The following is a 16870-nucleotide window of genomic DNA, read 5'->3' as shown; positions in this document are numbered from 1 at the left end:
CTGAAAAAAAAAGGTCAGTATTATACTGTATGTGCAAATATAAATAGTTCACATGGGCTCAACTGGCCAGCCAGATGTTGGTAAGGATGAATCCTTGTATGCCCAAGGATTTTGTTCAGAGATTAGTGTGAATACTGACAAGTCCAGTAAGTAATGAAGAAATACCAGGGTGAAGGTCACCTCTGTGATCTCACTCCCTGAAGCCTAACCACTTTAATTATGTGATCAAACCATGCTCGACTTCTGGGGCTCTGCCATCTCATGCATCCTGTGGAGGGCTGGGCTCCTTGGCCACCCCTTTCTTCCCGGCATCAGTGGGAGGTCTCCATCTGTGTCATCATCATGGGGACTCTGCTTGGCCTTTGCCATTGGTGTCCCACGGAGCATCCCTTTAAATTGTGCTGACCTGTTCCATTTACAGAGCTGCTCCCTCGCCAGAGACCTGTGGGGTGATGCCACCTCTGCACCCACCCACAGGGCTTCCTCCCCATCCGTGCTGCCAGTGAGCATCTTCCAAGGAGAACGGCACCTTCTGTGCATCCTTCCTCTCCAAAGCATCGCTTTGGAAACCTCTGCCCTTTTCTGCTCTGTCCAGATCCAAGCAACATCCATGAGTTTTTGGTGAGATCCTCATTTTTGGGTGGATCAGCTCAGTTAAAAGCCAAACACCCCCAGCTTTCCCACCTCAACACTGTGTTTCCCAGACTGGTCCCAGTTCCTGGAGGCTGGGGTGGGTGCCCAGCCTGGCAGTAAGACCCTGGTGCTGTTGCTGTGAGGTGGCTCCTTCCCACAGAACCACCTTTGGGTCTGCAGAGTGGATGGTGTCCTTCAGAACCCCGCTGATTTCCTTGTGAGGGAGGCAGTGGTTGGTGTCGCCACGTTTTCCTCATCGTTCCAGGCATCCCAGGGAAGTGACTGAAAGGCGAGGAGCTCTCTGCCCCACCTTCCTGCTGGAGGGCAGAAATGCTTGCTGCTGGGGTGGGTGGTTTAATAACATGTTCTTCTGGAGACAAGGTGTTCAGAGGGGAGGTGTGCCCCTATATTAAGGAATAAATATAAAGGGAATATTTACCTTTTTTTAGGTTTTACACCTTCTTGCTGTTTTAAATAAAAAAAAATAATCCCACCTCTCTCTCTGCCTTCAAATAGGCCTTTAGGGATCCCAAATCTTTCTTAATCTTCCAAACTGGAGCAAAGTGCTTGGCCAAGGCAGTGGTGTTATCCCTGTGGGGCTGACTTTGAATGGGGTGTCACCGTGGGTGGCTTTGCTTGGGGACATTTGCACAAGGGACTTGCTCAAGGTCGTGGAGCAGTTGGTGGATGCAGGAACAGAGCCTCAGTGTCCCTATGCCACCAAAATAGAATCCTAGATTGGTTTGGGTTTGAAGGGACCATCTTGTCCAAGCCCCCTGCCATGGGCAGAGACACCTTCCACTATCCCACATTGCTCCAAGCCCCCTCCAACCGGGCCTTGGATACTCCCAAGGATGGGGCAGCCACAGCTTCTCTGGACACCCTGTGCCAGTGTTTTTCCACCAAGTAACAGGAGCAGGAGTGATCAATCACTGGCCAGCGTATCCCATTGAAGGTAGCTGTAATATTTTGACAGATTACGGTGATCTCACATGCACATCTTAATTGCCTCATTATGAAGAGGCACAAATAAAACTGGGGGAAGAAAATAACCCACATACGTTTATGGGCTGATGGATGTAGCAGGCAGGTCTGCACTGACGGGACCATGGGTGGATGCAGAGGGAGAGCAGCCAGCCCACCCTGGCTGCTGCCTCTGCTCCTGCAGCCTGGAGCAGGGATTGGGAAAGAGGTGCAGGTAGCAGAGCAGCAGAGCCAAAGCATCTGAGCCTCAGGGTGCTGAGTGCTCCGGGCCGAGGAGGTGGTGGTAGAAAATAAATCAGGGTGACGAAAGGTGTTGAGATCTCCTACTGACTCTCCTGTCTTTGGAAGTGTTCAAGGCTGGGTTGGATGGGGCTTGGAGCAACCTGGGATAGTGGAAGGTGTCCCTGCCTATGGCAGAGGGTGGAAGGATGAGCTCAAAGGTCCCTTCCAGCCCAAACCATTCTGAGATTAATTCTGTGGTTCTCTGACTCCCTCTCCTGACAAGGTCAGCAGCCTGGGGTGGTCTGGCATGCTCAGCACCCCAAAGCCTGGTTCTGACACCTCTGGGATGCTTTGCTGGGTGGTCTCATGCTTCAGGGGTAAAGGGGCTGGAGTTCCTCCAGGGGTTTTTGTCAGCAAGGACCGAGGGATGCTCAGGAGGCAGGGCCAGCAGCTGGCTGGGAGGGGGGAGCAGTGGCCAGGGATGTTCAACCTCAAGCCTTGCCCCTGGCCTTGCACCCTGAATCCCTCTCCACACACAGGCTGGGTGAAGGGGTGAACTGGAGACACCTTGTTTTGCCTGGAGAAATGACATTTTGACACCAAGAGCAGGCAGAGATCAGCCAGAGCCTTAGGATCCTTCCTCCACTGTGCTGAATGCAGAATGAGCCTGGCATGGGGGGGCAGCTGCTTTGCATCCCCTGCTTGCCCTGGGGCACCCCCATATCTTTGGGGGGGGTGCTCCCACAGAGAGTGACTGTAGGCACAGCAAAAAGAAACACAGTCAGGAGCCAGCACTTTCCTGAGGGAAAATCAGAGCAAAGAGAAGGCCAAGCAATGCACATTTTAAAGGGAGATGCTCAGAAAAATCTCGATGTGAATATCAAAAATATAAAATAAAAGCACACAAAATGTGAATATATACAATATTAATGTGAAAGTATAAATATCTAAAATACACAAATAATAAAATATTAATGTACCAGAATATTAATATATTAAAATATTAGAGTATTAAAATATTGAAACACTGCGTGTTACAGCAATTATGTTGCATGCCAACACACAATTAAAAGTCAAAATTGCCATCTCCCAGCCAAGGCTCAGGCTGTGAAACACTGTCCCCATGGATGCAGCGGGTGGGAAGGGGACATCCCCCATCCCTGACACAGCCCTGAACCAGCAGCCACACGTTGCACAAGCCTGGGCTCTCCCTGGCAGCCTTTATCTCCTCCAAGGGCTTGGCTTTTCAGGGCGTTGTCACCGGGGCTGAGGAAGGAGATGGGAAAGGGAAGTGCTGGTGAAGAGCCCTCACAGGTCACAGGTCTCTTGCTCCTGCCACTGAGCAGCACTGAGACCCAGGAGCAGGGTCCTGTCCCTCCTCAGGGCTGGCACATCTTTCCAGGGCTGCTCTGAGCTGTGTTGGTGCTCCATTTCCACCCCTACAAATGAGTATAGGCAATACAAGTTTGCTTTTATCTGTTTTCTGTGCATATATCTTTATAATCTATTGAGTGTGCTTCTGGTTTTCACTTGCCACGGTGCTAAAATGAGCATTTTGCTTCTTCTCACTGGTATTCCAGTTTTACATTGCTGGTTTGGAGATGCTGAGGTCCTTCAGTATTATACTGAAGGAGGTTGGAGAAAAAAGATTATAAAAACAAAAAAAAAACCACACCAAAAAAAAAACCCCAAACAAACAACAGAAAAAAAAATAAGGGGTTTTTGAGCAGCAGAATGCCTGGATCAGCTTTGGGTCACCCAGGGAGTGCAGGATGCAGGTGGTTTATGGCATTGCTGTCGTCCCTGGCTTGTATCTGGGGTTTTTCATCCAAAAAGGGGACAAAGCTTAGCTCTCCCAACCCCTCTTTTTTTCCTGTTGCAGCTTCAGGTGTCTAAATCTGTTGGCAGAACATGGGGGGAAGCGGTCCAGTATCCCACCATCATTTTTTTTATAAGTGGGGCTTTTCCTGGCAAGAAAGTAATGAATGAGTTTTAAGCATGACCATAAATGCAATGTTTCACAACGTCATTTGCAGAATACGTTTATTTTAGGTGCCCTCCACCCTTTCCACCATCTCCGTCCAGTTTATTTTAACAATGCTGTAATTTTCTATTATAAAACGGGATTTTTCTGTTTAACTCCATGTCGTCTGCTCAGCATTTGCCTCTCTCTGTGTGTGTGTGTGTGTGCATGCACTGGTGACATTTGTCACCATCAGATGCTATTTTTAAGCCTGTTATTATTGAGGACCCCACCCTTGGCTTGGGGAGGGGAAGGGGGGAGCGCAGGGGGAGGGAGAGGAGGGAGGGGAAGGAAGGAAAACGTCAGCCTCAGCACACTTCCAGCCTCTGGCCATCAACCTCCCCGGGGGCATGGGAACCATAAGGTCATTTCTCAAACTCGCTGAGCTCCAGAGCTGTCAAACCACCCTGCGAGTTTAAAAAATGCAAATGTATGCAAATGAATGGGCTGTTTCTCTCCCTCTCCCCCCTCACCCCCAGTTTAAATGACATGAATCACCTTCAATTTTGCCAGCATCCTGTAAAGTTATCGGCTTGCCTAAACGCTGCAGTTAACAGAACCACATCTCAGGAGGACCGGGGTGGGGGGATAAGAAAGGAAAAGTAGCTAATTTCCACCAAAACCCCATAATTTTTAATATATTTTATACATATAAATTATATGTAACCATATATATAATCACACACCCCAATCCCCCAATTCTAATTTTTCTTGCTGTTGAGTGAATAATCTACTAATTAGGGAGAATGAAGCTCAGTGTCCAGAAAAAACCCTCTGTAAAAACATTTCTCAGGGTACTCTAGTATTCTGCTGTTCTGATTTTTGGCACTTAGGGTGATCTGGCAGTGAAAGATCAAAATAGGAAGACACGTTTCTTCATGCGAGGAGCTCCTTTAACACTCAGGCTCCTTCCAAAAAAAAAAAAAAAAACAAGTAGATGATAAAAACAGCAATAGAAATTTAATTGCTCATGCTTATTATTCGGGATACAAAGCCCTAGAAAGGAAGCTGTCTTTTCCTCCCTGGCTCAGGGGTTATTTATTATCTTACACTCCACTTGGAGAAAGTATTGGATTTACTGTCATTTATCGGCGATTTTCAAGGAGGATTTGATACGGAGCTGGTCGGGATCGCAGAGGAGCGTTGCTGGTTAACATGGTTAAGCGCAGCACACTGTAATGAATCAATTTGTTTCAGACAACAGATGTAATTAGCGTGGAGGTAATGGGCACACTGCGGGATGCGGGGCTGGAGCACCCTCCCTCCGCTGAAAATGTTGGTAGCTGGAGCTGGGTGTAATTCCTGGTTCCTCTCCCCAGCTCTGGGCATGGGGAGGTGGCTGGAGAGGGCTTCCCATGGTTGGGGCTGCCCTCCAGCCCCTGTGAAGCTTCACTGACCAGGGACAGCTGTCCCCCATCCCTGTTGCTCCCAGCAGGCCTGTGGTCCATCACCTCCCTCTGGGTTGCACCATCCTCCTGAGACCTTCACTCTCTGGCTCCCACACACCCGTTTTTGGCAGCGCTGGTGAGGTGTGGGGGAGATGCCTGCAAGGTCTCCCTGGGGTGGGAGGAAAAGGGGTGAAGCGTTCCTTTTACCACGGGAGAGTTTCCTGCAGAGTCTGATCCCCTCTACGGGCTCCCCAGGCTTCCCAAGGGTTGCTGTCTTGCTGGCCAAGGTGAAGCCCAGGTTTTCATGGACAGCCTCCATCAGACCAGGCTCTTTCCATCCCCGAGGCAGCTGGGAGGGCGGGAGCCAGCTGAAGTGAGCCAGGTCCCCACTGGTGGTTTGAAGGAGGTTTGGAATCAGCGCAGCCAGAAACCGAGCAGGGAAGGACACCCAGGACGTGGCAGCAGATCCCGGGAGAGATGCAGAGGTGGGATGGTGTGGAATTGGGAACCTGACAGAGCTGCAGAGGGCGACATTGGGAACCTGCCTGATGGTGTCAGCCTTGCAAAAGGAATGGAGTGGGGCTGCAGTTGTGCTTTCATGTGCCCTGAGTTCTCCTGGAGATGAACTGCTCTGTCCCTCGGCAGCGAACCAAGTGTCTACCTGCACCAGGTAAAGGTGACACTGCAGGAACACATGCTCTGTGTCCTGGGGGTTTCCAAGGGTTAGTGTATTCAAAGTTATTCTGTCTGTTTGATGTATTCTGTCTGTGAGGGGATTAATGTATTCATCACCTGCTGGAGGAAATCGCTTTCCTTTCCTGGGATTTCTCATGTGGAAGGGCTGCTGGAGCCGTGTGAAAGAGGAAACATCTTACAGATTAAAAAAAAAAAAAAAAAAAAAAAAAAAAAAAAATCGGGTTTTCCTCTTGGGTGTGGGCTTTTTGCTTCCGAGTTTCCTTTGAAGCTAAAGCTGCTCTAGCCGGGGAAGATGTTTGCCAGATGCACAGGGCATTTTGATACCCTGCTGACAAGTCCAAGCAGGATTTGGAATGGAGAAAGCTCAGCTCATGGGAAGAGATAGCAGACAACAATCTGTGTCTGGCCAGCTCCTTGATACCTGGTTGTCTTCCTCTGAGTGTTTAGGTACACACTGTGACACAAATCCTTGCTTTCCTCCCCATTCCCAGATCCCTCAGGGAGACATTCCTACATGGCTTGTCCCTGTGTGAGGTGACATGTCATAGCTTCCAGGCATGAAGTAGCAGGACTGAAGATGCATAAGGATCACTCTCCTGCTGCAGCAGGAAGCCATGACCCTCTTATCTGGGATGTCCAGTTGTACCAGTCCCAAAAACAATCACGTAGATGAGATGGGCACTCCCTGGCTTGTCTGGTTTAAGCAGTGTAGGTGCTGGCTCTTGGCAGTGTGAAGCAATACAGCATCCCACTTTACCCACATAGCTCCTGGCTCACAAATCCAACATGTGCCTGGAACAATGTTGGCTCCAGGAGGATGTGGAAGAAATGTGATGGGGAGGGAGTCATTGCACAAGGCTGCTGGGGGACAGGTGTGAAACAGAAGAGGGAGCTCGTGGTGATTTTGAAAAGGTGAGTAGGGTGGGAATTGAGAAGGATGAGGACAAAGAAGGAGGTGAAGAGATGTGGAGGGAAGCAGAGGTTCAGCTACAGAGGATCTGGAAGGAGCTGAAGGTGGCCAAGGGACACGCTTAGTGCAAGCAGGTGGTGAGGACAGGTGAGGTAGAGGAGGGAAGGCAGCATCGTTTTGGCATTATTGACCGGGAATCCCCAGCTAACACTCTGCTGTCTGTGCTTTGTCCTAGGGCACTAAATGAGAATATGGCCAATGGCATTGAAGATCTTATCGGGATCCCATTCCCGAACCACAGCACTGAGGTCCTGTGTGGTTTAAACGAGCAGAGGCATGACGGGCTCCTCTGTGATGTCATCCTCATCGTCCAGGACCAGGAGTACCGCACCCACCGCTCCGTCCTGGCTGCCTGCAGCAAGTACTTCAAAAAACTCTTCACTACCGGCACTTTAACAGACCAGCCCTATGTTTACGAGATTGACTTTGTCAAGCCTGAAGCACTTTCTGCTATCCTCGAGTTTGCCTACACCTCAACCCTCACCATCACCACCTCAAACGTCAAGCACATCCTCAGCGCTGCCAAGATGCTGGAGATCCAGAGCATCATCAACGTATGCCTTGAAATCATGGAGCCCGACAGAGAGGCCGAGGAGGAAGATGACAAAGAGGACGACGATGATGATGAAGACGAAGATGAAGATGAGGAGGAAGAGGAGGAGGAGGAAGTGGAAGATTTTGTCAATCAGGAGAACCTAACTGATGTACAAGAAGTAAGCTGCCACCAAAGCCCTTCTGAGTCCGATCTTACCGAAGAAGCTTACACAGAAGCACCTAAAGATTTTCCAAATCACTTCCCAGCCAGTAACTCCTCTGGACACTTGGGCATGATAAGAGACTTCTCCATCGAGTCCTTGCTGAGTGAAAACTTGTACCCTAAGGCAAACATCCCAGAAAGGAGGCCAGTTCTATCTCCTTTCGCCCCCAGCTTCTTCCCCCATCTGTGGAATGGCGACTTTAACTCCTTCTCCCAGCTTGAAGAGCCGCAAGTAGACAATGGCCCTTTGGATTTGGTGATCAAAAAGAGGAAGATCAAGGAAGAGGAGGAGAAGGAAGACCTGCCTCTGCCTCCGCCTCCTTTCCCTAATGACTTCTTCAAGGACATGTTTGCCAACACCCCAGCAGCTCCCTTAGGGCATATTAAGGCAGAGACTGACTATAGCGCTTACCTCAATTTCTTAAGTGCTACCCAGTTTGGAGGAGTTTTTCCCCCATGGCCCCTGGAGGAAGAGAGGAAAATGAAGCCCAAGGCATCCCAGCAGTGTCCCATCTGTAACAAAGTCATTATGGGAGCCGGCAAGCTGCCCAGGCACATGAGGACCCACACGGGGGAGAAGCCCTATATGTGCAATATCTGTGAAGTTCGCTTTACCAGGTGTGTTGGTCCCCTCTGCTGTGTGTGGGGAGTGGGGTGGTGGCTGGAAGGGCCACATCACAATACATTACTGATTTCTCAGCTACACATCAGGGTTTTTTTCCCCCCCAAACAAAAACAGGGAAGAAAGCAGGGCATGATCTCTATCCCTTCAGGATAAAAAAAAAAAAAAAGGAGAAAGGGAGGGTGGAGGAAGAAAATGAACCTACTGATTTTTGTGGGTTGTGGATGACATCCACAACTCACTGGATCCATCCCCTCGCTGGACAAAAGCTTAAATAAGTAACGGGATATTTTCAACCCCACCATAGTTCACCACAGTGGGACCGGAGTGAGCTGGAAAACAGATGGTCAAACAGCCAAGGAGGCTTCATCTCTAATGTGCTGAGAGATGCATGGAGCTGGGAGGGCCATTTAGCCACAGGATGTAATTAGTTTGGGTTTGCACATTTTGGCATCAGTGTAGACCACAACCAAATTGCACATGTTTGGACATGACAGTATCTGGGCTTTCTGGGGCTGGAGCAGCCCTAATTATTATGTGTTAGTAGGGCAGCTGTGGTCTCGGTCTCTTCTCCAAAGTTACAAATGACAGGACAAGGGGAAACATCCTCAAGCTTCACCAGAGGAGGTTTAGATTGGATATTGGGAAAATTTCTTCATGTAGAGCACTGTAACAGCCTGCCCAGGGCAGTGGTGGAGTCCCCATCCCTGGAGGGATTTAAAAGCTGTGTAGATGTGGCACCTGGGGACATGTTTTGGTGGACTTGGCAGTGCTGAGGGAAAAACTGGACTCATAGAATCATAGAACGGTTTGGGTTGGAAAGGACTTTTAGAGTTCATCCAGTGTCACCCCCTGCCATGGGCAGGGACAGCTTCCCCTATCCCAGGTTGCTTCAACCACTGTCCAACCTGGCCTTGGACACTGCCAGGGATGGGGCAGCCACAGCTACTCTTGCCAAGTTGTATTTAGCTGTGCAGATCTAATGTCCCAGCCTGCAACTGTGCTCTGCAAAGCTGGGCAAATTTAATCGGTGAGCAGAGACAAATAGATTCCTGGACCTGCTCTTGCTGAGTATAATTAATATCTAATGAGAACAATCTTTACCATAATAATAAAGCTTTCTGACAAGAGCATGGTATTTCAGCTCCTGGCTGCATGAGAGAGAGAGAGCCCTATTAAGCTAGGGTGAGAAAACCAGAGGAAAATAATCTTCACAGTAGGCAGAGGCGAGCTCCTGACAATGGCCGGACACCTGGGGTGCTCCTGCATTCAGCCTGTCTTTTCTTCTCCTGTCCCTATGATAATACTCGAATGGAAGATATGCAGATGATGAGAATTTGACCTGAAAATAAATTTCCATGCTCCCCTCCATCAACGCAGCAGACGCTGTATTATAATGCAGGGAGCATCGTGCCTCGGGCGGGCATGTGCGACATGAGCCAGCTCACCCTGGTATTTGCAGGGGAGAGGCCACTGCATGGTGATCATTCCTGCCTGCAGGAATTTGGGTCTGGCTCCTGCTGGTGCTGCATCCCCAGGTTAGCACTGGGCTGTTGTCTCTGCAGCGTGGGTTCAGCCCTGTGAGCGTGGTGGCATCTGGGACTGGAGGGACGCCTGGCCAGCCCCATCCTGTGGTCCCTGTCACTCCCTTGTGTGTGCTGCTGTGGGTGCTAATTGCTGATGAGGAAATGGCCTGGCTAGATCCATCACTGACAACTTCCCTGTAACAGGAATAATAGAGCTGAGCCCTCCCAGAGGGCTCCCTGAAACCTTTACAAAGTCCCAACGGCAAGGGCAGTGTTGTTCACTTAGTTTGGGGAAACTGAGGCACAGAGAGATGCTGATACTGACCCCTAATCCAGATGGGCTATGTCAGCATGGTGGCAGTTAAACACTCCACACAGAGCTGCTCTAGCATGATCCATTACTAATGTAGGACTAAACCCATTGGTTTTGACATCCCCCATGTGCTCAGCAGCATCTCAATACAGGGCACAGGGGTAGGGGGACTTTATCCAAGGAAAAAAATCACAAAGCTGGGGCTGCTCAACAGTGCAGTCCCCCAGCATCACTGATGAAAACTGTTCTTGTGGGTCACCCTGTGCAGAGCTGAAGGGTGCTGAAGGGTCTTTTCCTTCTTTAACACCCTGAGCAAAGTGGATATCTTGAAATACTGATTTGTTTTTAAATGTGTTCAGAAGGATTTTGAATAGCATGCAGCTTATTGGTTTTGTTTGGGTTGGGGTGTTTTCAACTGTTCTCATCATTACTCTGATGTGAGAGCTCTCTTTCAGGAGAAAGTGTATTTTTAAGCAAAGTGGACTGATTGAGATGTAGAAAGAGATTTCTACCGGGATTTCCTCAGTGCTGCCACTTGCATTATTTGTTTTGCTCTCAGGGGGGAGTCCCATGCTTCATGAAAGCTTTGTACTTGTACCCACGGTGCCTTCACTGGGGAGATGCAAGCTCATATGGTCTCTCTTGGGGTCCCCTGGGAGTGAAGGTGCAGGGAAGCAGAGGTTCCCAAATGGAATTTCAGTATGAATCAGTCCTTTGCCTTATTTCTGCAGTTAAGAAACTGTGGAGGAGAAAATCTACTGGGGAAATAGAGAAGATATATTTTCCTGGGTGAGGAGTGCCCCAACCTCCCCATCAGATCCTTTCCCCTTCACATCAGTGGGATCTCGCATCGCCGGGCAAGGACCCCACATGCACCTGGATCTGCCACTCCTGCTGCCCAGGGACATCTGATCGCAGGAAGCAGGACTTCATTTAATAGCTCATTAATTATTTTTTCCTTAAACAAAGGCTGCTCAGCTTCTAGTCTGCTGTTCTACCCTGCCAGAACACTGGAGAAAGCTGCAAATATTTCAGCTTTTCCACCAAGACAACCCCAGAGTACTCAAGGAGATACTGTTCCAGCCGGAAAGGTTAACATTATTTGTTCCTATTATTTGTGTTGTGACAGCTCACAGAGCCCTAATCGCTCTCCTAATGCAATTGCATTAAGGTTATTCACACACATGGAGCGTGGGTCTCCGTCAGAGCGAGCCTCCAGCCCAGCTCCCAGCTCACAAACCCAGAGTTGCCTGTGCCACATTCTCCCTGGGGTGCTTCACCACAGAGCACCTCGCCCCCCAGCCCCTGAGAGGCTCCAGGCAGAGCCACAAACCTCCCTTGCATTCCCCGGAGATGCTGCCGGGGCAGGGAGGATTGGGTTTCTCCCCGTCTGCTGCCGGAGATGGGTAATAGCCCGAAAAGAGCTTTGCCTGTATTTACATTATACAGTCCTGGCACGCGGCGTGTTTATTAGGAAAAGCGATCCTGCTAGGTCAAACATTACATATAGGGGTTTAAATTAAATTATAGGTGGGGCCGGCAGCTCTGCTTTTTATTAACATTTCCCACCACTTTGCAGCACGAGCCCCCACGTTCACCCGCGCACGGCTTCGCCGCGATTCTCCGTTCAGGGAGGAATTCTCCCTGCTGCTGCTGCTTTGTCTGCTGCTGAGCGCTGATTCCAGCCCCTCCAGGGGAAATGCACCCTTGTGAGAACACTGGGGTAGCACCACCTGTAAAAATGCCAGAGTGGGAAGTTGCCCTGAGCTTGGCACAGGTCCTGAGAGATGCCTTTTTTGGTGTCTCCCTAAAAAAATCTGTAGGTGCAGGACCAGGCTGGGATCAGTCTCCCAAGGGCAATTAAGCATCGTCTGGTGAAGAAGTGGCTCTCCTGCTAGGGATACTCCTTTGCATCCTTGATCCTGAGGGACTGGTGTGCAGGGATGCCCAGCCCAGGGCTGCATTCCTCACGGTATGGCCAACGCCTTTGTGCTGCTGGGCATGTCACCAAAAACTGTTTCAATATGCACACGGGCTGGGTGGCAAAAACTAGTTCAAAGGCAGCACCTTGCAAGTTTAGAGAGCTTGACCTGCCTGAAGAAACAAATGTTAGTGTGGTTTTTATGTTACATAAATTAAAACATTGTAATATATACTTAATATGATGTAATTTAAAATATGATTATATTTTAAAACAATAATAAATTGTATATTCTTTACTGTTTATATTAAAATACACAGTACAGTTTTATATGGCATATCTGTAATATATAATATATATTTTATATTTAATAATTACATTACTCCACATGTTCTGCATTATTTTTAGCCTCAATACTAGCATGTTGGAGGGTTCATACTGAAATAATTTTGGAAAACAATGTAAATTTTCCCATTTTGCTCTTTACTTGAACTTCACTGGTGCAACCTAGGAAGCAGTGTTCAGCTCAGCTGAGCCATAGTCAGCTTCACTTTCTATAATCATATGCTTTACCTGTGATTTTGGTTTTTTTGCTTTTTTGGCTGCGAAAGGAAACATTCATTTACTGGGGGAAAAAGTAGTGGTTGGATTGCCAGCATGGAAAAATATTCTTGCTTTTAGACGTTCCCCTTAAAAAATACATACATATATATTTGTAAATAAGTGCCATTGGGATGGATATTATGCTATTCCGTGGCTGGATTTAAAAAACTTCTCCAGACTGTGTGGGAGGCTGGATGTGTGCTGGCCTTGAGGACCCTGGCAGGGAAGTACAGAGTGCCTGGCTGCTGCACCTCTGGCAGCATCACCCTCTGTGATGCTCCTGCTCCATAAGAAAGCTCCTGAGACACCATGTGGTCAGTGCAAGAATAAAAGGAGAGGATAATCGGCTCCAAGAGGGGCTGAATTTAAGTGGTATTGTCCCACGTTGCCAGGCTCTCGAATCCCAACTAATTTCCTTATTCGCAGGCTGGAATAGGGCTGTACTTATTTAATAATCCCAGATTTAGTTATATATAGATATATTCCCATATTTAGATACTTGCTCTTTACAAATACATGGAAGGAGGTTGTAAGGCTGGTGGGGGCCGGGCTCTTCTCCCAGAGAACAAGGGACAGAACAAGAGGGAACGGGCTGAAGTTGTGCCAGGGGAACTTGAGCTTGGAAAATCAGGAAAAATTTCTTCACTGAAAGGGTTGTCCATCCCTGGCACAGCTGCCCAGGGCAGCAGTGAAATCCCCATCCCTGGAGGGATTTAAAAGCCGTGTGGATGTGGCACTTGGGGACGCAGGTTAGTGGTGGCCTTGGCTGGGGGAATGATTGGACTTGATGATCTTAGGTCTTCTCCAGCCTTAACGATTCTGTGGGTTTTGGGTTTATTCCAGGGGTTTTTTCCCTCCAATTTAAGCTGTTTTGAACTCTCTGGGATGGGCTGCAAACTCCTGACATGGGAGGGCTCTGTGTGTGATGTTTTGGTGCCCAGGAAAGAGAAGGCGAATGCAAACATCAGTCTGCAAGACCATCCATACACTGGGAGAGGCCCCAGGATGAGCTCCCCACCTTCCCATCACCTCCTCCCCTGATCCCAAGAGTAATCCCAACCACCCTGCCCCCGGCCCACACCATCTGACCAAGCGCCTTTTCTTTTGCAGGCAGGACAAGCTCAAAATCCACATGCGGAAGCACACGGGGGAGCGGCCCTACCTTTGCATCCACTGCAATGCCAAGTTCGTGCACAACTACGACCTGAAGAACCACATGCGCATCCACACGGGCATCCGGCCCTACCAGTGCGAGTTCTGCTACAAGAGCTTCACCCGCTCCGACCACCTGCACCGCCACATCAAGCGCCAGAGCTGCCGCATCGCGCGGCCCCGGCGCGGCCGCAAGCCGGCGGCGTGGCGGGCGGCCGGCCTGCTCTTCACCCCCGGGGGCCCGCCCGTAGAGAACAGCTTCGTGATGCCACCCACGCTGGAGGAGATGAGCGGCCACCTCAGCAGCACGGCCATGTGCCTTCCCGGCCCCAGCCCCAAACACTTCCTGAGCGGGGCCAAGACCCCCTTCAGCCTGCAGGAGCTGGAGAGCCAAATTGAAGAAACCCAGATGAAGCTCTTCAGGCGGGCCCAGATGGACATGGAGAGGAACGCGGGCATCTTCGCCTTCGCCCTGGGCCACAATGAAAACCTCGCTGCCCAACCTTTCTTCCCTCTCCCTGACCCTTGGAGCACAGGCTTCAGTGGCTTGGCGGGGCTTGGCCACGTGGCTCCCATCTCAGAGGCCAGCAACTAAACCTGCGCCTGGTCCCACCATGCCTCTGCTCCCATCCCAACAAGGCGGCCGGCTCCCCCGGGGCTCCCACCTGCCCTTCTGCATCATCAGGTTCCCGAGAAGCTCTTCATCCCCTCACTGCCATGGCACGGGGCCATCCCTGGGGCGAGCAGGGGATGGGCAAGTGCCGTGGCCCATGGCCACCGGCACTTCAGACTTAGCACTTGGCTTTGGGGCCATCGGGCACTCACTGTCCCATCCCACCACTCATGGCTCTGTCTGGGAAGGCCAGGCCAGGACTGCTGCTCTCTTCAACACTCCCAAAAATGTCACTTGCCTTAGTCCAGGGCTCGGCCATCACCATGAGATGGCTTTTCTGTGGGAACTGTTACCCATTTCCCACCGACAGAGCTCAGTGGACACTGACAAGCCGTCCAGACTTGGGTTTGTTATGTTGCATTCCTTGGCCCTTTTGGTCAAAAGGACTTTTCTGTTTTCTTTCTGGTTTTGTTTTCTTTTCTTTTTAATTAATTCCTATGTCTGGCAACAATATTTGTTCTACAAGGGATAAAAGGGAGGTCTAGCAGCTTTGATGGGAGAGGGAGGATCCTGGCCACTGCCTTTCTCAGCAGTATATCAGATTTACAGGGCTGGTGAAAGCCCTGATCTGCAGCATGAGTTGGGACCCTAAAAACATTAAAAAAAAAAAAAAAAAAAAAAAGGAGATAGAAAAACACCCAGCGCAAAGCTGGGTGGAAAAGGGGGATTTTACTTATTTTGGTTCTTTACCTATTTCAAAGTTTCAAAAGGAGAACCAAAGCCTATTTTGAGTATTTTAACTTCAGTTGCTTGAAAAGGTGAAGGAAAAGTTTTGGAAGAATCAGAAATGTTTCGATACTGAGCTTTTATTAAACCCTTGCTTTGAAAAAATGAACCACGTGGGAATTTTGAAATGAAAAACTCGTTTCAAACCAAAGAGTCAGAATTCGCTGCCGCTGACCATTCTGAAATATCTGGGGTTCTGTCCTTAATTCCCTCAAATTCCTATGTGATAGTGATGAGAAAAATTTACAAAACACTCGCGTGTCCCCAAATCTGCAGTGCTGATGGGAAACAATTGGGTGTGCAAATATCCCTGCTGCTTGTCTCACGGGATCTTTGTGGAAAAGAAGTTCACTAAAGGTGTCTTGATGGTGATGTCATCTACTTGCAAGCAAGTAGAAATGCTATTTTTCACTGTTCATTGGTTCAAAAGAGAAGGTGGTGACATATGGGTCCTCCAAGCCAAAGGTTGCACACGGTGGCCAACAGGTTTGGGGTGACTCCTCAGCATCCCTGCAGACCCCATCTTGGCCACCCCATCTGGTAATTGTTTTGGGGCAAAAAAAGTGGCAGATTGGCTGGAATAGCCCTATCCACCTCCTTCAGCCCCAAATCCATGAGTTACTCTGAAGGATAAAGGCTTTTGGTGGCCATCTGCCTCTCGTGGCTCCTCCTAGATGAGCCTTGGAGGCAGACGTGGTGGGACCTCAGTTCCACCACTGGCTGAGGTGGGCTGCAGTGGTTGTTTTACATGGAACCAACACTTGGAAATGTAAATGTTACAAATTAGGGCTTTTTATTTCTCTTTTTACTGTGACCTTTCAATGTCAGCAAAAGAGAAGGGAATGTGAGAACCGCGGGTTCATGAGTTTTTTGGTTTTTCCATCAGTGACACGGTGGCTGGATGAGAATCTGCCCACCAGAGGCAAGGAGGGGGACACAGGGAGTCAAGGGTTCCACAGCCCCCAGGAGGGTGTGAGGGACTTCTGCACTGAGACCACCCGTAGCAGAATGATCCCAAAGAACTGCCCAACACTTGGCTTCCTCCTCCAAAAAGAAATCATAAGGACTCCACGTGCAACGAAAGTCAATGGAGAGGAAAAAAAAGGAAGAAGAAAAAGAAATCTTCTTAGAACTGCATCAAACTTTTTCTTTTTAATCCACATCAACTCCTTACACAAGCGACATTTTGCAGATGATTGGTTCCTTCAGGTGTTTTTTTTGTCTACGATTTGGAGTCATTGTAAAATATCCAAAGATGCTGAGTACTGTATGATCTGCAAGGACTTGAAGCAAGGTGTTTTTTCTGTCTTGGTTTGTTTGTTAGGTCAGTTGGGTTCTTTTTTTTTTTTCCTATATGTCTAAGTGGGGATAAACCTTTGCAATTTTTCTATTTATAACTATTTTTATGTGATTGCTTTATGTACAAAACAATGGAAAAAAAATCAAAAAAGTAGTGAGGAACACACACATACACAAACAGATTTGCCTTAGTTACTCACGGGACAATCACCCTTAACTTTGATTGATGCTAAAAAGCGGATGGAAAAAAAGAGACTAGGTCATTTTATGTATTTATTAAACGGTATTAATTGATGCTTTTAAATTATTAGCAGGACTTGATTCTCTTGCCTGTGGCCATGGTGAGAAGGCAAAGCCGCTGC

At 48.9% G+C, this 16870-nt stretch overlaps 1 protein-coding gene across 8 annotated transcripts in view; it reads left to right on the top strand.

The window, feature by feature from the left end:
* ZBTB7C (zinc finger and BTB domain containing 7C) overlaps positions 1-16662 on the top strand; it is a 150670-nt gene extending 134008 nt beyond the window's left edge. For 7 of the 8 annotated variants that reach the window (XM_039567633.1, XM_039567634.1, XM_039567636.1 and 4 more), the window contains 2 exons: positions 7092-8291; positions 13769-16662. In XM_039567633.1, the coding sequence (XP_039423567.1) occupies positions 7092-8291; positions 13769-14405 (1837 nt within the window). In that variant the 3' untranslated portion in view covers positions 14406-16662. Of the gene's footprint in view, positions 1-5483; positions 5921-7091; positions 8292-13768 lie in introns of those variants that run through there. The other variant, XM_039567632.1, reaches the window with a different exon arrangement.
* Positions 16663-16870: the final 208 nt, after the last annotated feature.

This window comes from Corvus cornix, chromosome Z, assembly GCF_000738735.6.
Source record: "Corvus cornix cornix isolate S_Up_H32 chromosome Z, ASM73873v5, whole genome shotgun sequence".
NCBI lineage: Eukaryota > Metazoa > Chordata > Aves > Passeriformes > Corvidae > Corvus > Corvus cornix.
This window is presented reverse-complemented; position numbering and strand designations above follow the sequence as displayed.